Source organism: Corvus kubaryi, unplaced genomic scaffold, assembly GCF_017639235.1.
Source record: "Corvus kubaryi isolate FWS band 111438036 unplaced genomic scaffold, C.kubaryi_AGA036_p1.0 71, whole genome shotgun sequence".
NCBI classification, from domain to species: domain Eukaryota; kingdom Metazoa; phylum Chordata; class Aves; order Passeriformes; family Corvidae; genus Corvus; species Corvus kubaryi.
In genome coordinates this window covers 18,476,516-18,498,805 of record NW_024582059.1, presented here as the reverse complement: position 1 = coordinate 18,498,805, position 22,290 = coordinate 18,476,516, and the positions used below count along the sequence as shown (strand labels likewise).

At 42.5% G+C, this 22,290-nt stretch overlaps 1 protein-coding gene across 2 annotated transcripts in view; it reads left to right on the top strand.

Annotated features, from left to right (window-relative positions):
- Positions 1–281: 281 nt before the first annotated feature.
- Positions 282–22,290, top strand: part of NR3C2 (nuclear receptor subfamily 3 group C member 2) — a 189,146-nt gene continuing 167,137 nt past the window's right edge. The window contains exons 1-2 of one of the 2 annotated variants that reach the window (XM_042049975.1): positions 282–332; positions 3,502–5,266. In XM_042049975.1, the coding sequence (XP_041905909.1) occupies positions 3,504–5,266 (1,763 nt within the window). In that variant the 5' untranslated portion in view covers positions 282–332; positions 3,502–3,503. Of the gene's footprint in view, positions 333–879; positions 5,267–22,290 lie in introns of those variants that run through there. The other variant, XM_042049974.1, reaches the window with a different exon arrangement.

Sequence of the window (22,290 nt, the reverse complement as noted above, 5' to 3'; positions counted from 1 at the left end):
TTGTATCAGTCATGTCGCCCGGCGGGTGACTGACGGCGCGGCGCAGCCAATGGCGCGCCGGCCTGGCCCCGGCCGCGCGGCGCTCCGCGGCGCGCCCGCCTATCGAGGCGGGCGGCGGGCGGGACGTAAACTTGAACGTTATGTGGGCATGTGACATGTTTTTAAAGGACTTGGCACCTTTTCCCGTCCCCTCCCGGGTGCCGCTCCGTGTCACCGGGCGGCGCGGCGCACCTCGGGCGGGGAGGCGGGGGAGCCGCGCTGCCCGCCCTGCCGCTCCGCCCTGCGCTCCGCTCCGCGCCGCGAGGGCTCGGGGACGCGCCCCGCCGCAACAGGTACCGGGGCTGGGCCGGGGGGCACCGCTCCGCTCCCCGACCCGCGGCGGGAGGGGCGGCTGGCGGGGTGTGGCGGGAGCCGGGGGGCTCGGCAGCGGGGCCCGGAGCCTCCCCGCCGTGAAGGCTGGGGAGCGGCATTTGCACGGGAAAAAGCGCTTTTCTGCGTCGCTCGCGGGGCGGGCGGCCGGAGGGGGCCGGCGGGGCGGGCTCGGCCGAAAGCGGGTTTGGGCTCTCGGGTCCCCCCTCCCCCGCGGGCTCCTGGGAGGGAGGGAAGGTAGGGGGCGAGCCCCCGGGCACTGGCGGGCTCCTCCACGCGTGACAACCCGGACTGCACCTGCGGGAAAGTGGACAGGCGGCGGGGGGGTGGGGGGTAGGGGTGCAAAGTGGTGGCTGCTGCCTGGGAGCTGCGGTGATGCTCCTCACAGCGTACGGTAAATAGGGAAATCAGCGTGCGCGCTGCCTCCGTGGGTGTTAACCCGCGGGGACGGGGGAGGACCCGCGCCCGGCTCCGCTCGGGTCCGTGGGCGGCCGTGCCGGGGCAGCGACGGTGCCGGGGCTGCCCGCGCCGCTTCGCCGCTCTGGAGAAAAGGGGGGGAAACCCCAGCCTAGCCATGAAACTCTGGTCCCCTGGGCAGTGTTGTGTCAACGAGGTGGCTGGCAGACAGTGAAACTTAAAGAAAATTTCATTTACAAACACCGAGAATTAAGAAGTGGGTGGTCGCTTGAGCCAGCAGTTTATTTTATTTTTTTTTTTTATGAACCTGGGTTTACTTCAGATTTTCCCGTATCTAGGTGACCTTTTGGTTGCAGGGATACCAGGTACCATTTGATTTTTTATTTGGCTGTTGCTGCGAGACTGGTTTAATGCCTGATTGATCGGAGATTTGTGCTGCGGAGAGAGGGCTGTGTTTGTTGATGTGTTTGGGGTGAAATACACAACTCGCAGTGTCTGGGTAATTCTTCGGGGAGGGAGTTTGGAGAAGCTGCTGTGCTCACAATATGTCTTATGTTGTAAAGTATCTGATAGAGGTGATCTTGGTTCTGATAGGTAACACTGCTGAGCTTTAGTTGTGGACGTTTTAGCCCGCGTCAGATTTGTTTAGTTAAAGTTAGTAAAAAGGCATGTGTGTGCAGTAGGTGAAGTGTGGATTCCATGTATAAAGATGCTAGTCAAGCTATAGTAAGTTCTCCCTAAAAGAACAAAACCAAACCCCAACGCTCCCAGTAACCCCTGAGATGATTAATTTGGTTCTGGTATCCACTGAGGCGCTTGGAGGTGACAGAAACCAGCGCTCCGAAAAAATCTGTTTGCTGCTGCATTCTCCCTTAATTTATATCTGTCATTTTAAACTGAACTTGTATCAGGCCACAAATAATGTCTGCTGCTTTTTGATCCTCTCAGATATATTTACCAGCCTTTGCAAGTGCAGGATCAGGGCATTTTCTAATTTCTTTTCCTTTGTGTGACCCAGATTTTTATTCGCTGAAGTTTTAGAGTATGCTTGCCTACTGATTTTATATGAAGTTTGAATTTTACTGCTGTGGGAGAAGTCACTACAAAGCTCAAACACTGGTGTAATGTTAGGCCTGTAACAGAGATTTCCTGGTATGCAGTGGTTCTGCTGGTGTTTCTGAGGTTAATTTTAACTTACATCCTAATTTTAAGCCTTAACTAAGTTTCCTAGTTTTCAGAAATGCGGGTCACTCACAGCTGCAATTGATTTCTCTAGGAATTAGGCTTGGTCAGCACTTAAATCAGGGGTAGGTGATTATCTGGGAGTGACTTTATGTGGAATTAGACACTTCTGTCTGAAAATTTTAGGCTATAGGAATGTGATTTGATATACATGATGATGTGAGACACATAATTCTAGGTTCTAATAAAATTTGTGCTTCAGGGGAATGTAGGCATAGAGCTATAGTTCCAACTAAGTAAGGGCAAAGAAGTATTCAAGTCATTCATTTTACAGTTTTTTTGTTTTGTTTTTATAATTTTGCTTAAGATAGCGTGGTTAAGTAGTGTTAAGTAAAAGGGCTAAACACTAAATTAAATATTGGAAAATAAATACATTCTGAAAGGAAAAAAAATATTTGCATAATATTGATATTGTAACTGTTGGCACTTGAGTTTCTGCAGTTCTAATGATACTATGAGCCAAATCCTTAAAAAATTAGAAATTCTTGTTACTTACATGTGGTTTTCAGTTTATTGGAGACTAGGTCATGCATTTTGCTCCCTACCTCGAGAAAGCAGCATGTGGGATAGGAGGAGTTTTTTTAGGGTCCATTTTAGAATAAGGTTTACTTTTCTTTATATATTCCTCTTGCTGGCTGCCATGGAGGTTTGCAGAATTGGCTCAATTATGGATCCATTTAATAGCCATGCATTCCCACCTAGTCTGATCCCCTTCCTCTGTGGCAGAAATGTTTCCTACTGAGCTTCTGTCCTACTTCTCTCCCCATGCCTTCGTGTCTCCTTGGGTGGTTGTACAAGAGGTTTGTACAGCTGGGAAGGGGCAGGTCAGCTCCCAGCCCTTCAGAACCGCTGGTTCCTCTAAAGCATCCTGTGTTACACTGGGGGGTGAGGATGATGAAGAGAAACCCCCTTAAAACAGCAGCCTCCCTTGCTTTGCTGTCCTTGTAACATGGCAGTGGAAGGTCCTTGGAGGAGCAGACCTGTAATGAGCAATTTCCACAGGGTTTGCATCCTGCCTACCACCAGCATGTCCTTTCAGGACCTCTCTGGATCCCCTCCTTCCTTACTCCCCCTTCCCTTTTTCCTTCCAGGTCCCTGGGTGAGGGGATATACAGCTGGCATTGGCCATGGGGCTGTGGCCGGGGAGGGTGGGTGGTTGTGCTGACATTGCCAGGCCTTTTGGGGCAAAGCTGGGAGCAAAAATTTGGGTGTTTCCTAACTGCTGAGCCGTTTTCTCCCTGAATCCATGGGGCTGTCATATCCATGAGACCTTTTCCCTTGGTTTGATTGAAATTGGACAAATGGTTGAGAGATGATGGATGGGGCAGGGAAATGGGACTGGCAGGCAGAGAGAGAGAGGAGGATAGACAGAGAGAGCGGATACGCCTTGTTTCCTTAGGAAATTAGGAAATTTCCTTAGGAAGTCACACTGTCCTGTCATTAATTTTACTTTTTTATATATGTCTTTGCTAGTTATGGAGACAAAAGGATACCACAGCTACCCAGAAGGCTTAGATATGGAGAGACGGTGGGGTCAAGTTTCTCAGTCTGTGGAGTATTCTTCCATAGGTGCTGGAGAGCAGACTGATGACAGTAACTACATGGAGATTGTAAATGTAAAATGCGCCGCCAGCACTTTCGTGAACAGCAGTGCTCAAGGAAACAGCAAAGAAAAACCTGAGCTACTCTCCTGCCTGCAGCAAGACAACAGCCAGCCTGGTCTTCTGCCCTCTGACATCAAAACCGAAACGGAGTCCAAGGAACTGTCAGCAACGGTGGCTGAATCCATGGGTTTATATATGGATTCAATACGAGACGCTGATTACCACTATGATCAGCAGAACCAGGGGAGCCCGGGAAAGATCTACCAGAACGTGGAGCAGCTGGTGAAGCTCTACAAGGAGAACGGCCATTGCTCCTCTCCCCTCCACAGCGCCAGCAGGCCCTTGAGGTCTTTGATGTCGGACTCTGGAAACGCTGTGAACGGTGGTGCCATGCACGCGATTGTCAAAAGCCCTATCATGTGTCAAGAGAAAAGCCCCTCAGGCTGCAGCCCTCAGAACATGGCCTCCTCTGTATGTAGTCCTGCGGGCATTAACTCCGTGTCCTCAACTACCGCTAGCTTTGGGAACTTTGCCATGCACAGCCCCATCGGGCAGGGCACCCCTCTGTCGCGCTCGCCGAACGTTGAGAACCGGGGCTCCATGTTGCACAGCCCTGCGCACGTCAGCAACGTCGGCTCTCCGCTTTCCAGCCCTATCAGTAGCATGAAGTCGCCGATTTCCAGTCCTCCCAGTCACTGCAGTGTGAAATCTCCCGTCTCGAGTCCCAATAATATCACTATGCGGTCTTCTGTGTCCAGTCCTGCAAACCTGAACTCCAGGAGCTCCATTGCCAGCCCTTCCAATGCCAATAATAGGTCCACTCGTTCTAGTCCAGCGGTTAGCACTGTGGGATCATCCATCTGTAGCCCCGTAAACAACTCCATAGGGTTCCCGCCTTCTGGCACGCCAGCGGGACCTAGCAGAAGCCAAGATACCGTTCCTAGTCCAGAAACAAAAGACAAGAGTGCTCAAGAGCTCACGTTTCCTAAGATGGAGGAAATGGAGAACGCCATCTCCAACAACAGCCAGATGAACCTTGTTCAGTTCATAAAGCCTGAGCCAGATGGGTCCTTCGGCAGCGCCTGCATCGGTGACAGCAGCAGCAAAATAAACTCCGATTCCCCCTTTTCAGTACCAGTGAAGCAAGAGTCGGCCAAACATCCTTGTTCTGGTGCCTCCTTTAAAGGGAATCAAACAGTAAATCCTTTCCCGTTTACAGATGGCTCATATTTTTCTTTTATGGATGACAAAGACTATTACTCTCTTTCTGGGATTTTAGGACCACCTGTTTCTTCATTTGATGGCAGTTGTGAAGGTAGTGGTTTTCCAAATCCGGGCCTACGTGTGGGGATTAAGCAGGAGCCTGATGATGGCAGCTATTACCAAGAGAACAGTATACCATCCTCTGCCATTGTGGGTGTAAATTCAGGTGGACAGTCATTTCACTACAGGATCGGTGCCCAGGGCACGATATCCTTGTCGCGGCCGGTTGCTCGAGAGCAGACATTTCAGCACTTGAGCTCCTTCCCTGCTGTCAGCACGCTCGTGGAGACCTGGAAGTCGCATTCAGAGTTGGCATCCAGAAGAAGTGATGGGTATCCAGTTCTAGAGTACATTCCAGAAAACGTGTCCAGGTGAGCTGGAAAATTACTACTTTTTTTTTGTCTCCTCATTTTTTTCTTTCTTCCCCTGCATTAAACAAACAAGGCATGAATTAAAATGAGGACCAGGGTGGTATTTCTCAGTCTGATGCGTAATTCTTTGTTTGAATTTCAGTTATTATTAGATTTGTTGCTATCTTGCTGTATTTTACTCTGCCTTTAATAAAAACAAAGTGCTGGCTTTAATATTTAAGAAGAACATATTATATTCTGTTATTATTAGGTTTGAAGGTATAGCTTTAGTATGTTTATGAGCTCTTACTACTACAAATGTTGTTTTTCCCATAATGAGAGCTTAGTAAAATTGCTCTCTTGTGTCCTATAATGGTTATTCTTTCTTAGCTAGTGCTTGAATATGTTGTTCCTCAGATGAAATGTTGAGACGAGGATAAGAAAACAATAGTGTCAGGAATCTGTTTTTGTGAAGAAGCATGGTTCTATGACTGCACTGGACTGTAACTGGTTAAGTTTAAAAAACTAAATGTTATAAGCCTGTGGCAACATATTATTTCTGTATTTTAACTGTAGGAACATTTGGTTTGTATATATAGAAAAATGCCTCCAGAAGGAGGAGGGCTGTTAAAACTTGATGCATTCGAAAGGGAGAAATGGATAAACTGATCTCCTCACTTTTGGTGGAAGAGAAATAAGCAAGTGTCATCTGAATTTGGGTTTCTCGGCTGACCCACAGCAGCACATCCTTCTTCAAGCAGGTGTCTGTGTGTATCTCATGAGGGATGCTTACTTTCCTAAACCATCTAGTTTCAGAGCCATTAGTATGAGTTATGAAGTGCCTCTGACAACATGAGTGAGTTACAGTGGTTGCATAGCATATCCACGTGTCCAGCAGGCACACCAAAGGCTTGTGCTAAAGCTCAAATAGCCAGTAACAGAGTGGCATTTACCTTTCTGAAGTATTTTTTTTTTGCTCATCACGAGCTACGCAGCTGCCCTCGGTGAATGAAGCATCTGCTTTATTCTTGGAGTAGGGTGAGTAGGATGCGTGGTGTTTTCCATATTTGTATGATACTACAGATTTCTGAAAATAGCGTTGCAGTGAAAAACATAATATCTAAAATAATGGTGCTTTTCAGGAGGGAAATCAGCCTATCTACCCATAAGGAGAAAAGAAAAAAAAAAGACTTCAACGGTTTTCATTTTTTTCTCAGTTCTGTCCAGCACTGCTACAATCTCCCTATCATTTTGTAGGCCATACTTCACTTTTTCTTTGGCCATTTCCAATATGGTCTTGAAAAAAATTGCACTTTTTAATACACTCAGCTTGGAAGGGCTGTATCCCATCATCATGCTGAACTTTGCATGTAGCTGGTTATTTGTTATCATCCAGTCTTGGCTTAAATGTACTTTCTTGGATTAAGGAAGATGGAGGTACTGTTTTCTAGTTATTTTACCTGATTAAATTTTCATAAATTGCATTATTTATATAGTGAGAAAAGTTCACCAGAAGACTGATGGAATGCCTGAATATAAAGATCCAATATTTTACTTTGTGGTTGAGCACTGTTGCTTGGACAGGTAGCTCCTGCCAGCTGTGGGAGCTCTTGTGTGACTGAATGCTTGCGCTGAGTAAAGGCTGTCATCCATTGCAGGGGCAGGCACAATAAACAGGGAGATAATGCAGGTAGGAGCATGGTTGCCATCAATAGTTGTGTTTGGAGTAGCAGTTTCTCGTAAGGCTTTTAAAGGAATCTTCTGATCTGACATTAGTCCATGGTAGCTCTAGGTCGGTAAATGTAATCAGACTTGATGATGACATAGGCTGGGTGCACTTTCCTGTCTTTGTTCTCTAAGCTGGTATCTCTGTAGGATGTGCAGGTGAGTGTAGCTGCCACTTTGCAGCTACATGTGTGCAATTGTGTGATGTCATTGATGAAAACCTACACTAAGAATCCAGAAATCCTTAAATGTTTAGTGCTCAGAGCTGTTGCATACAGAATTCTGTTCAGGTGATGGAGATCTGCAGGGTTGCGACACTCCAGGCATCCTGATCTGTACTCCAGATTAGGATATGTGTCATCATTTCAGATCTCCTAACTCAACCCCATTATTTAACTAAATATTGCTCTTAATCTGCTTGGCGATGGCTCTATGCCAACAGGTGCAGCCAGGGACCTGTGCAAAGCCCTTAAAATTTTCAAGGTAAATTCATATAGAGATCATTTTAGCAGTGCAGATTTGAGTGCGGAGGTGCCTGCTGAGATTATTTGTCTGCTGGTGAGACAAGTCATAAAGACTCAACATAAGATGTCATGCATGTAAAGTTCAGCCTTGCTATCAAACCTCAGACTAATCTTTATTTTTCTCTTCATTTCTGTGCTGTCTTGCAGCTATAACAGAGAAAATCATACTCAAATTAGTTGGTGCTCTGAAATGTTGTAATAAAACACACATAGCTTAAAACCACGCCAGCCCCAACATCCCAAGGTTGGTTTCAGCTGTCCCATATCTGTGTTGTATGGGGATTGCAAAATACCTCTTCCTTCATGTCATCAGAACAGCAGCATCACACCTGTCCTCTACATCTAAACCAGATCCTTGCTATTTCCAGTCAGGTTTTTTTTTCTGATGTGTCAACCGTATCAGGCATCACACATTTTTCAGAGTTTTACAGCATGTGATTAACCCTTCGAATTTTGCAATATTTTAAAGTTTCTGGTATTCTAAGTCTTCCTCTTTTTTTCAGGGGTACTTAGCTTGCGGTATAAATGGCTGCAAGCAAAGAAAAAGGTGAAGGGAAAAAACAGGCTGTATGGTTCTCTAAAGCCAGTAGATGACCATCATGGAATATGTCTTGTTTTAGCAGCATTATTTTCTGAACCCTGATGTCATGCCCTTTCTGAATTGCTTCAGACTTGCAGCCTACATGGTGAAAAGGAGTGGGTGGCCAAAAGAAGATGACTTTGACTTTTTACATTGATAATGTATCTTTAGAATATTTCTGTAATTTTTTTTTTCATATTAGAGTCTCTCCTTTCTTAAATCAGTTACACTTGGTGATAGTGTTTAATAACCATAGTTGAAACATTTAAAATGCCTTGCTGCCTTGTTGACTGTGCCAATCACCCACTGCCAACTACAACATTTCTCTTTTTCTCCTTCAGTTACTTTTATTAGATGTGCACAGTTATGGTTCTTTTTAAGTTAGTTGGCAGTAACTTTTTTATAACATTGCAGCTTGTGGTGTTTGGGGAATGAGAGCCTCTTAAGCAAAACCAAATTCCCTTATTTCCTTATAAATATTTTTCTTCTGCTAATATGCATGCAGAACACGTCTTTGTTTTTGAAAGATTTTACATTTGTAATTTTTAATAAAGGGTGAATCATACTTGTCTGTCTGTGTATAGATTCCTCCCTCCACAAATAGCATTTCTAAGAAATACTGGTTTCTAAACTAAATGATAGCTAAGTGGGCTTGAAAAAGAAGGTGTGTGCAATTGTGTGATGTCATTGATGAAAACCTACACTAAGAATCCAGATATGATTTCACTTTAAGGTAATCAGTGCTCTTCCGAATTGGGGTGCTAGCCTAAGCCCCATGATCATGCCAATTATGTGATTTTCAAAGTGGCCTAGGAAAAATGTCATGGTTGCTTAAAAGACCAGCGACAATTGAGGAGGATGACCATTCTGCTGCATTAGCTCTTACCTAAAGCTTCTTCTGCAAATGTGCGTTTTCCCTCTAATTTCCGTATTAACTCATGTATGTACACACACACACTCGCTTTTCTCAGTGGTTGTGGTGGAAACAGAGGGCTGATACTCCTACTGTCATTTCTTCCTGGCAATTCCACTGGTGTAATCCAGTGTGGGAAGAATTCACTAAGTTTGATGAGCTGTTATTCAGAAAGTTTAGTGTTTTAATATGAATTGCATATGTTTATCTATAATTGTGTTTCAAGAAATTTTTGATCGTTGACGTTTGATGGGATTTTAGGGACGACTTATACGTGTCTGTTCCTGAGCACTTCACGTGTGTCAGTATTTATTTCTTAGACCCTACTTGAAAAAACCCCATCCCACCCAACCCAAAACCAGAAAGCAACCCATCAACATGGTCTTGATTTACCTGTAGCCTTTACTGGCTTGAATTGATTCTGGTTAAAATCTGATTTCAGGCTATTGCAAGTATTTTTGTAAATAAACTTTTATGTTAAATATTATCTAAAATAGTCACTTATCAGAATTATACCTGCCAGAAAGATAAAGGTCTGGTAAATATTATTTGTAGAATTTATGAATGGCCTTGACCTCTGTTTGCTGACGGACTTTATGAGAAAAGGACTGTGCTGTTAAAATATTCTCCATGCTTGGCAGGACTGTATTCCCCTTTATCTTCCCAAAAATTTACTGTGCAGACCTTTTTCACAAATTATTCTCTAATACCATAGACCATAGCCTTAAATCTATATTTTTCCTTTAGTTCAGTTTGAGTAGGTATACTTGTTTTTGTAGGTTCTTGTATAATTTTGTGATTTTTTTTTTTTTTAATGCAGCTTTGACCTCTGCATATTCTTTATTTCTAGCTAAAGAAATTAGAAGTCTGTATTAGTATGTCAGACCAGGAGGTTGAAAGGTTCCCTTGGGCATACCAGCATGCATTGAACAGCCTTTTACTTTCTACAGCTTTCTTTGTTGTTATTTTGGTGAGGGTGCTGGGTTTTTGTGTTGCTTTTTATTGAGGAGTTCAAAGTCTGTATAAGGTATTTTCCCTTAAAATGGGAATGCAAATAATGCTTTATTCTCCCTTTAAATTATACACATCCATTGACTCTTGTGCTGTGGCAAGGTGAAGTCCACATTACTGGAAAACTGTGTTCTGTAAATGGGTGGATCTTCCACATCTGGGAAAATAAGAGCTCTGTTGTCAATCTGCGTGACAGGATCTAGGGCTTGGTTGTTTCTTTGTGTGGGGGTGAATAATGCTGTGTATTTCCAAAATGTTTCAAGTGCTGGTTGATACCACTAAACTTTGCAGTACCTGGCTATTGGAAATCAGTTTGCTATGTTTTATTCTAATAGTAGTTAACAGTCGTTGCCTAGTTTTTGTATCACTTTTGGTGGTATGGGTTCTCACTATGATAATCTTCTTTTGATGGCTTTCTGAAAAACAGGAAGGTGGGGTCACCTTCAATGCACACGTTTTAGCAAGCAGAAGAAATTTTGATTATTCATTTTCCGACAGTATGGATCAATCCATTTTAATGAGGACTGGAAGACAGAAAAGTATGTACTGTATAAAAAATGTTCCCATCCTATTTTATGGGATGTGTGTTGCAGCAAACATGCACAGGGATTGCTGCAGCAGATTCCGTGCTCATGCAGTTCTTGTGTTGTCTGCAGAGGGAGTAAATTGTTAAGTTGTGGTTCAATAACCTGGCCTTACTCAACCAGCACTTAACATTAATGGAGCTACAACCTGCTGTGAAGTGCTCTGCCCAGCTGAATCAGATTTCCAGGTACTTATTGATGCTTTGCTGATCCCAGGCTGGAGCAGCGGCTGCTGTTAGGTGTCACTTGTAGCTGAACAATGTGTTGTTTGCAGTGGTGAAAATACTCTGTTGGGCCATGCCTTGTCTGCTCTGATTTTGGTTTTGCCCTTTGATTGGGCTTCTTGTATGTGAGAGCCAGATTGGGTTCCTGATCCAGTTCACTCTGAAGCTCTAAAAAACCAACAGGACAGTGAAGCTTGGTGAGCAGCGTGATGTGATATGGACACAAGAACAAACTGAAGGGATGGAAAAGGAAAGGAGCCTGCGAAATATCCCAAGTGCACCTTTCTGCTAAAAGATGTGTTGTTGAGCCGTAATCCCAGCACTAGTATTTTCAGGATACAGTTTTAAAAGGCATTTTCTCTTTTTAAATTGTGTGCATTGAGTCTTTGAACAGAGTTGTAGGAGATGGAGTTAATAATGGATTTGTTTTGACCAAAACTTCTTGGAGAACAATGGAGTGCTGTGATTTGAGATTTAAGATCTCAGAGGTCAGAAAATACCACAGTTAAGGATGAATATAGAACTGTAACTTGTTCTCTGGCAAATGTATCTTAAAATATGGCTGTCTAAGAGTGATAAAAATGGTCCAATGAGGAAACTGAAAAGAGTGTGTGAAAAACAGGTATTAAATCCATCTAAGTTTAGTACTTTTATCGGTTTTCACATGCAGCTGGTTGCTACACAGTGCCTGGTGCTCAGCATATGAATTACTTTGGTTGCAGTCTTCTCTGAGTGAGAGATCTGTGGAGAGGAAAAAAAAAAGCAGCAGTATTTCCATCGAGTGCAATGGACCAGGTTCTCTCAGTGTTATTGGGCACGTCTGAATGCACCCTAAATAGACCATGGCATGATTTGGCTGCTCGCTGCCCTACTTGTGTAACCTGCAGCGGAAGGTCACTGTCTGGTGGGCCCTCTCCTGCTGGAGCCACCTTGGGTTTGTTGCTGGAGGAGTCAGGCTGACCTTGGAGGAAGGCACAGTTTTTTGGCTTATGCTACAGGGGAGGGGCTGGCAGGTCAGGAAGCGCCTGTTTATCCGTGCCAGCAGTTCCCAGTGTAGCCTGCTCCAGTACCACTGCCGGTGAGAGGAGCGGCAGCATCTCCCGCTCTCTGCGGTGCTTGCGTGGGAGTAGGCACTCCCTCCTCCGACTTGGAAGCAGGATTTCTGTGATCCATGTCTTTCTCTTCAGGGACCCCCAGGATTTTACAAAAACGTTGAGGGTTGGTTTGCTTTCAGGGCAAAGTTTTCAAATGTATGGTCTTATTAAATGGGAGGCTCTGGGACCTTCCTTGGGGCTGTGTTTTTTTATTTTTGTTGTTTTTGTTTTGTTTTGCAGCTGAGGTTTATTAATGTGGTTTATCAGAGCTTAACCTTGTGTTTTCTGAAAGGAAGTGATCTGGGGGGGTTCTCTTTTTCTATTTTGCTGAAATCAGTGCTGAAAGATTTAAAACACAAAAATCAACCCTCTCCCACCCCCCATCCCACCCCGAACTGCCAAAACCCTCTCCCAAAACAACAGCAACAGAAAAAAGTGCAGAAAACCAAATCCATGCTATTCATTTGGGATTCTTAAAAGTGTAACTAACACTGGTTGTACCTATTCAGTACATGAATAAGTATTTTTGCAAGATGCCATTTCTTTACTGACTTATATTATAGCAGGAGTTTCCACACTACTGATAGATCACAAAATAAGTTGAATTTTATTTCTTTATCTTAAACACTGAATTAAGTGCCTGCAATTACATTAGAATTTGTTGTTAGCTGGTTGCTAAATTAAATTTCTCCAAATCTGCGATCTCTAAGCTGTGTATTGGCTTCATGAACAAACTGATAGCTTAAATTTCATATTTGGAGGTAGGGTTACTTGAAGTCAATATATAACGTTATTTTTTGGAAAGGAGAAAAAAAAAAGTAACTTTTTGGTTAGAACCTCTGAGCAGAAACAGAATCCAGTATTTGTGGATAATATGTAAAATGGCTTATAGGAATTTGTACGCTCCTCTAAGATGCATGGGTATGCTGCTGATTGTGGTTAGTGATAGTAATAGATCAAAGAGTTACAGCCCTGAGGTTAAAAAGCAAATTTCAGACTAATTGCTGAATGTTTCTGACAATTTTTATATCACTTTACTCATTTCCATCCTCTCTTCCAAACAATACTTTCTACTTGCATCTGGAGTTGAAATAACTTTTTGAATGAGCTTTCAGGCTAAAATTTGTACTGAATACATGAGTCTTTTCTATTGTGCTTTTCGTTCCATGTCTGCTTTTGAGAGGTGTTATCCCAAGTTTCTAAAAGTGACAGCTTTATAAAACAATTCCATAGAAATTAGGTCTTTGGGAAAAAAAAGAAATTAAAAACCTCTTACCATCTTTAATAATGCTTTCTGAATCTTTTGGATTTGTGAGAATATCTCACTTCCTTATTTTTGTGTGTATATGATCTTTCTGGGTGCATGTTCAGCCTTAAGTCTGCAAAACAAAGCAGTATTTTAGAGGTTTATTTTGGGCAGTGTAATCTATCAGTGGCCTGAGAACTTTTAATCAGAGGGCAGAATGGGGAATTAAGTAGTTTGTCCTGACAAGGATTTTGCCTGTCCCAGCTGCCGAGAACTGTAGGGTCTTTCCAGCATTTTTGGCAATGCTTTTCTGAATCCTGCGTTGTGCTAAGATCGTAATGCAGTCCCACCAAACCCATTGCTGCTGAATTCCTTTGTACTGAACTTCTTTTGTTCGTCACCTCTTCTCCTGTACCTGCCTCAGAGGGTCAGGATGGCACATGGGAGCTGTCCTGCTCTTGGCTCCCAAGTGCCCCATGGAGATGGGAGCAGTAATTTAGCAAAGCAGTGCTCTGCTGAATAAATTTTACGTCAGGCTGTGCTTCTTGCTGGCAGATCCAGGCCAGGAAGGGGCAGGTGCTGAGTGTGGCTGGGCTGAGCAGGGCCCATGGTGCTGGCGCTGCCCGTGCCCCACATCCCTCTGGCTTGCGCAAGGAGCCGTGTCCGTGTACCCCCGGAGTGCGTCACCTGCCGTGTCCTTACGGAGACCTGTGCTCCCCGAGCCCTTTGGAAACGTGCTTTCACAACCGGCGAGCCCCAGTTTACTCTGGCAGCGTCTCACCTTGAAAAATCAATTGTGTTTGTGTCTTTAGCTCTCCCTTAGTGCTGCTGCAGGAAGGAGAGTGGGGAGGGGACTCTGCTCGCTGTTATAGAATGGGTTGGGTTGGGAAGGGACATCAAGGGTCATCAAGTTCCAACCCCCCTACCCTGCCATGGGCGAGGACACCTTCCACTAGACAAAGCTGCCCAAAGCCCCATCCAACCTGGCCTTGAAAAATTCCAGGGATGGGGTATCCACAGCTGCTCTGGGCAACCTGTGCCAGTGCCTCACCACCCTTCAGAGTAGAGATTTTTTTCCTAATATCTAATCTAAATTACCCTCCTTCAGTTACAGCCATTACCCACTGTCCTATCTCTGTGTGCCCTTGTGAGAGTCCCTCTCTGCCCTTTTGCAAGTGGTTTACCATATTCCCCACTCAAACACTGCCTCTTGTCTGACAGGAGCAGTGCTGGAGGTGGGACGTGGTCTCCCAGTCAAGTTTCATCAAGGTCACTGCCCTCAGACTAGGAGCAGGAAAGGGAGTGCTTCTGGAAGTGCCTTAAGGTTGGGGCATCATGACAGCAACCTTTCTTTTCCTTCAGGAGGCGTGAGTTCAAATATGAGCTTCTCCAAAAGGTCGGAGATCTCACTTTTAGCATTGCTGAAGACTTGTCTCTAGAAACCTGTCATGCACTTCAGCGTTTTTGAAGACTGGAGTGCCAGGGACCTTGCAAATGAAGGTGGGTGGGAAATTTGCACAGTTTCCAGGCAGACTATCTGAGCTGTCAGCTTCATTATTTTAAACTAAATTAGATTTGTGCTAGAGAGTGCAGTATGTTAGAGCAGTTAGAAAGCTCTTCCTCTAATGGTGGCTTCAGATCTACTTTGCTGGATATAACTGTGTTAACTTCCAAACTCACTTGGATAAATTAAAATAAAACAAAACAACTAAAACTTTGCACAGGTGTGGATCCTGGGATACGGTAAAACTCCCTGGGAATTTTACCCAGGAATTTCACTTGGCAATATATTTTAATGTTTGCCGCTTCCAAGGATCAAGGTCTGTTATTTTTATGGTTTGGTAGAAACTGAACACATTATCGTTTCTGGCCAGGGAATGCACTCTGCTGGACCACTGTGGGTGGTCAGGAGTGCACTCCTGCAGCTCTCCAGACGCCCTGAGCCCAGCAGAGAGAGAACACGATGCCCTTGGGGATGCTGCAGTGGAGGTCATTTTCCCCCATCTCCTAAGGATTGCACCCCAGCTCGTAGCCTGTTCACTTGGATTTAGCATACACTGTGGGTTTGTTTTGTTATTTCCGTTCTAAATTTGTTTGGTTTTGAGCACTAAGGCTTTCTAACGTTAATAATTAAAAACAAATATTGGCCAATAAATATTCCTTAAGGATTAGAAAAAGTTACTAAACATGACTGACTTGCTGAAGCTCTGCACTGAACCTTTGTTGCAGACTGCCCTGCTGGAAAATCTATCAAGTAAACCCACATTGCTGCAGAATTAGCTCTACAAACCTCTGCACAGCTTTACCCTGCTCTTCCTTCAGATACGCAGTGGCAAAAGAGAATGATTCAAGTTGATACAATTAGGATTTTTAAATCCTTATTTTTAATCTGGATCCATGTAAAGTAGCTGGAAGATGAACAAAGTGTGGGGGGTTAGACATGTCAGCTTCTGCTCGGTGTATGGAAGTAAATGTTGGAAGTGGTCCAGAGCTTTATGGCTGCTGCCAACTAATGACATAAGATAATGTTGCAGTGAAACAATGCACTTGATTTGCATTTGTTTCCCAGATAACCTTTCTGATTCTCGGGACTGCTTGGAATTTATGTTTCTGGAGATCTGACAGTAAAAAAAAAAAAAAAAAAAAGGAGATTGGGCATTGAAAACGTTGAATGATTAAATATGCAGTAATGACAACTTCAAACTACACATGCAGATAATAAGATAAAGAATGGTTACTCATTTCATATTAAACCCACTTGGTGGAAGAAGCAAAGAGGATGAGTGTTTTGGATGGACATTTTATTTTAAAAAGGGAGAAAATTCGGAGGAGCTAATGTATATAAAAATAGAAGTAAAAAAATCAAGAGTGCATCTCTTATGGGTCTGCAAATTGTCCTGAATTTCTTTTCTAACATAAACAGGAGTTAACTGTGTGCAGAAGGCTAATAACAGAGTTTGTAGGGTTTTGTTTACATTTTTATTTGGATCAGAATTGTGCTTTTGAAACGATTCTTCCAGTTGCCACCATCTTCTGTCCTGTGGTTCACATCACTGGGCAGCTGAGGGGTGAACAATCAGATATTTCTGAGCCAGAAGAGAATGTAAAAAGCACTGCAGGAGTTACTTACTACCCAGGGCATTCCAGCCTCTGCTTCTGTCCATGGGACCCCACTGGAGCTGGCCTGAAGCACAACCCTTGTGACACCTATAACTGGATGGTGGATCCTCAGGACTGACCACTCCTCTCTGTAGATCTCCTTTTATCATGCCTGTAATGTAAGTGCTGCCTGTGTATAATTGCATTTTCACCTGTTAGCTCAGGCATCTGTAACTGAGAACAGGGTTACAGGCAGAGGAAATTGTTCCACAGAAAAATCGGAGGCTCTGTTTTCAGCAGGTGTGTTTGTTCATAAGTTGTGACCAGAATGAGCAAAGTACCTACTTACTCATCCTTCACCACAATCTAGAAATCTTAAAAAAAGCTGAATTAAATCCTGAAAGTTGGAAATGAAACTGAAGTGACAAATAGGCTGTATCCTTTTTTTCATTAAGTGAATTTCACTTCTTTTCGGCTAGATAGGGATATTCTGATATTTATTATACTACTAATCTGTAAAGGCAAACAGAATTGTTTTGATTATAGGCAGCTGCCTTAAGTATTTACAAGCAGCTGTAACTTAGGCAAACTAATTTAGCAACTTACAATTGTCATTTCAGGAAAAAAACCTACTTTGTGGATCAATAAATTCTTGTAAAGTAAACCTATTGATTTGCAGCTAATTGGATATTGTGGATGTCTGATGAATTAATTTTAATATGAGGCTAACTGAGTTGACTAGGTGATGTATTAGTGGTTGTAAATTACTTAGTCATTAAGTCTATTTATAAGATAGCTACAGGAAAAAAAGTTATAAACCTGTCTTAATCTCTAATGAATCAGCACTGGTCCATATGACTTCTGAGCTCACAAGAGGAGCTTCATGCTTTGCTTATTTTCATGCCCTCCGTACTGTGATAAACAAGCTACTCCATGTCCTCCACTAATTGTTCCATGTCCTTCCCCTGTATTAGCCCTTTCCATGATCTCAAGATGCTTCAGGTTCTGCTTGCTTCAGCATAAACACCTGATATTGTGCTTATTAAAAGCAAGTCTTGCTGAGGTTGTAGCAAGGTCCATGTTGCTGCACAGAAGCCGGGTCCCCCCTCTGCCAAGCTGCTGTTCGAAGCTGGAATGCTTCAAGGCACTGGGGGTGGCAGCCCCAGCTGTGTTTTTTGGCGATAGTGATGGGGGTCCGTAGGTGTTCGTGGGGGCTTCTTTACCCCGTGCTGGCAGTGTGGCCATTTATAGTTCTTTCCAAATTTTGCCTGAGGTGCTTGAGGCTTTGAGCTTGGGTCTGAATCCATCAGAAGTGTTGCTACTTGTTGGGATATAGATTGGCTTTTTTCCATCACGTGGCACACCCCGAACTCAGAGGTGGTATTGCTGTTGGTGTGACTTAAATCAGTAATTTCATACAAGTGAATGCAATTGTCATGCTGAGTGAAAAAAAAATTATTCAGGACCAAATAGGAATGATTTTAAGATCAGGAATGCAGGGGAATAGGAAATGTGATCTAATGGAAATGAAGAGAAGGATTATAGGAGCAAGGAAAATAGCAGGTATTGGCACAAGAGGGTATAAGCTCAGTATAGTGCACTAGGTCCTAGGAAAGCTGGTGGTTTTGTCTGACATGACAAAAAATTAAGAATATTCAGCATCTCATCACTTAGGATTACAAGAAAATAGCTTTGATTTTTATAGATATATTTCATGGAATCAGTTTGAAAGGTAGGAGCAAATACATAAATGTTTCCCCGTATATTGGTTTTGGTACAATCTAGGCTTTTTCTGATGTTTCATATGGGCAGATGAAGGTACCATATATCTCTGTCCTAGACATGAGAGCTGATGGTGAAATTTGTTAAATCATCCACTGTTCACAAAAACTTAAAAATAATATGCCATTTGTAGGAGACTGCATCAGTATGTAGCCTTTATTTTTTAAATTAAATTTACATAAAACCAAGGAAAATAGCAGAACTTTGTTACTTTGTTTGCACTGCTTGCAGTCCAAAGTACCAATGCTGTTACAGGTCTCATAAGGTAACTACATACCCAACTCTTAATTATATTTCTGTATTACGTCAGGCCTGTGGATTAGGAAAGCGAGATGTCAAGAGTAAATTTAGGTTGGGACTTCTCCGCCAAGTCCCCAATGCTCCCATCAGTAGCTTAGTATGAATGAGTCTGTTTCTTTAAAGACGAAGTAAATATTGAGTAGGGTTTCCTAGCAACATTTGTAAGGTTAAGTAAAAATCAGACTTGCCAGGTGTTGCTTCCAGAGCACACTAGCCTTTCTGTTTCAACATTTAAAGTTTTGATACATTATCTGCAGTATGAAATGCTGAACAGAATCTGATAGTATTGTAAATAGATAATTTTGCAGAATCTTATGTCCAAGGGCAAGTCAGCTGAAATATTATTCTTACTTTGGGATACAGTTTTTCTTTGGCTGTGTATTTGTATTGTACTTAAACTGATGGAGACTAACCTTACTTGGCTTCTGCAAGTATTAGCTATAGATGTGTGTGTGTGTTTTAAAAATACCATAATAAAAGCCACCTGATGAAAAAAAAAGGTTTTATTTATTGTTTTTTCTTCATAGTAAACACAGAAGTCATGTGTGTCCCAACTGGTCTCATGACTTTGCAGAGGTCTGAAGTACAAGTGGTATAATCTCTTGCAGAAACCTTGATTTTCCTTCACCTTTGATTTCTAGTGACAGAAGATCAGCCTGTATACTTTCTCCAGTGACATAAAAGTAGAGGTTTCCTGTTATTTTAGTCTGCTCAGTAAATTGCATGCACTCTCCACAGGTGCTTTGGGATGAGGTGTGTGTGCCTGTGGTATGCCAGTTGTGGGTAGGATAGTTCCCCGAGAGAAACACAGGAAGCTGGAATTTAGGTTAGCCCAGGATAGACAGATAGACAGATAGATAGCAGAGGAGAGCAAGGAGTGGAAAAATTTGGTTGGCTGCTTCCAGTCCTAAGTTTTTGAGTCTATAAATAGAGTCTATCAGAATATTTCTAGTTAGTTCTGGGGAAAGTCAGCTGCTGTGCTGGGGATTGGCTGTGATCCCAGAATGAGGAGGGGAAAAAAAAAAAAAAAAGATGATAGGAGGCCTATTGAAAATCTACCAACAGACAGCAGTGAAATCGAGAAATTGGAAGATGCTGTATTTGGGCTTCAGTTTATTTTTCTGCAGCTTCTGTCAGTGCTGGATGTGCTGCAGAGCGACTCTCTTGTAGGCTGCTGTGAGTTTCTGAGTTAGCCAAGCCCAGCAGCCAGGTCCAACCCACCAGGGTTCATAGTTCAGAAACCAGGACTAAAGCCTGATATCAGGAATTAGCATGGAAGTGTAAGGAAGCAGCCTATTACCCTCATTTCATGCTGCAGTGGCAAACCTGAACAGCCTGCCCTCTCTCTGGGTTTGATGCGTTACATAAAGGGAGATGGAGAAGTGAAACCAAAAGCTGAACTTTCTGCTAATAAAATTTAGTTACTGTGTAAACTCTGATTTTTTCAAATATATGTAGAAAGGTCTTGATGATAATTTAGAGTGCAAACTAGGTGGAGTATGTTATGGTACCAGAAACAGACATTTAAGGGAGTCATGATGAGCTTTGCAAACAGTTGAAATGCTTTCTAGGAAATGTAAATGATACACTTGAAAAATATTCTGCGTTGAGATTCAAACACAATGTACAGCTAGAGTATAAATAGCTAGTAAGTTTAAAGAAATACAGTATTTTTGGAAGGTGCTTTAGTAACAGTAATAGATAACCTTTTAGCAAAACTCCCTCTACCTTCCCTGCTCCCAGCCCTGTAACCACAGAAGGGTGATCCTTTGTACTGTAAGTGGAAAAAGTAGCTTTGGTCAAATAAACAGCATTATGTAGGTAAGCTGAACCAGAGTTCTCAGAGGAGCATTTATTCACATGTCAGGGTTCATAGGAGCTGAAATTATCTGAGCAGTAAATGAGTGTTTTCAGTGCTGAATTCATCCCAGAAAAGTCTTTGCTTATATTGGAAATAAAAGTGTTCGTGACAATGGTTTTGCTGCTCAGGCTTTGCTGGCAGCTCATTTTTTCCTTCGTCATTTTTCAGGAATTGGAGAAAGGGGTTATACTGGATGTTTATGGCAGGAGAAGAAGGGGTAGAGCAGTCTCAGTGTTTCCCCATAGATGCGTTCTGCCGTGGATGTCCATTCATGTCATACACCAGTAAGATACTTGCTACTTCCAGATTTCCATAAACAATAGATAAGAAGGCCCCACCCATGTTTGACTTAGTTTCTTTTTTGTGTTTTTTTTTTTTATGAATTTAATGCCTTTTTTTCATCTTTGTGTTTGTAATAAATCATGAAACTTATAAAGCAATTTTAGCTCTGCATCAGTAGGTGCTTTGGCTTCACTGTATTAGTTGGAATAAAATCTTGCTCTAAATGACTTCCTGAGCTCTCTTTCTAAGCCTTTTTGATTATTTAAATATTAATAGCAGTAGAACCATTTTAGACATTGTTGAATGATATTAAATGGACACGTGTAGGTAAAATTGTCATTGGATGCACAGAAAAAGGCAACTGTTTTGTTTTTGAGGAAAGGATGTTGGTAAATACTTTGGTTTTGATAGTTCTTGAAGGAGATTGGGTAAAATGGTAAAGAACTGTATATTTTTATCTCACTGAGACGTGGGAAAACAGCTCCTTGAAAAAACCAAAGGAACTGCTTACAGGAGAAAAATCTGTCAGGAGGTTGAAATCTGCCCTTGTGAGAATTGATGACCATTCCCACTCATTTTCCATAGGGCCAGTATTATACCAGGTGATAGCTGTGGGAATTAAAACTCCTAATTCATTGTGACCATGAATATTGCCTTGAAGAAATGCTGAGATACAACTCACCTGTGGAGGGAGGAGGGGAAAATCAACCTGTGTATGGCCAAGGTAGATTTAATTTGGAATAATGCACTAAATTTTAAAAAACCTAACAATATCAGCTATCTTTGTTGGACAGGCTCCAGGAATATTTCAGCTTACAATTCCATTTGTCAAAAACTGAGGAATTGGAAACAGAAGATAAACAACATATTAATATTTTATTTCTTTTTGGGATAAAGTTCTGTCATGTGTTTGGAAACTTTATTGAAATACCGGTCTCATTAGAAGAAGCAGCTCAGAATTGTCATTATCTGTTCATTGTGCCACTTGTTAATTTGGATTTTGCAAACCAGTGTGATAAACTGATCTGAAGTGAAACTGGAATAGAGTTCTAAAATTATGCTTGTAAATAGGTGTGATGTCAGCAGATGTTTTGTCTCTTTCCAGAGCAGTACATTTAAGATGTATGTTGCATACCAAAAAAAAAAACCAAAAAAAACCAAACCCAAATGAAGCCCCAAGCCCCCTCCAAAAGTCAAATCAGCTTTGGATTTAATGGTGAATTATAATTCACATTTTCTGAAATAGCATCTGCTCTAAGTTTCAGAAGCAGACAGAATTGTGTCTTTAGAGGGAGGATTTGATCTCGCATCAGTTAGAGTCCTGACAGCTTCTCCTGACACGTTGCTTGATGCATGGTCTGGCAGACAGGCTCCTGCATGGAACTTTTTCACTTGAAGCAGTGGGCCCATTAAAATCAGTGGGACCGTCCACATCAAAAAGGCTGCTGCAGGTTGAAAGTTTCCACTGTTTCTAACTTACATCAACTGTTTTATATTATGCTTTTTCCTGAGTTGTTCTGGCCCTTTGATTCTTGTCATGCACAGCATGCATCTTTTCACACTCCCAATGCCTGACTGTGATGACTTGAATCCTTCATTATTTTGTGATTAATTGTAGAGATACAAACATTATCAATTCAAAATCCCCGAAAGGCCTCTTTTAAAGGATCAGCCTGGCTTTTTGATTGAGTTGCCCCACAAATTACTTATCTGGTGGCTGTGTGGTTTTTAACATCCTGCTAAATTTGGAAAAAGTCCATTAAATACTTTCTGCAATATCTGGGGAATAGAAAAGCTTGGTAAGTTATTTTGTCCGTTGC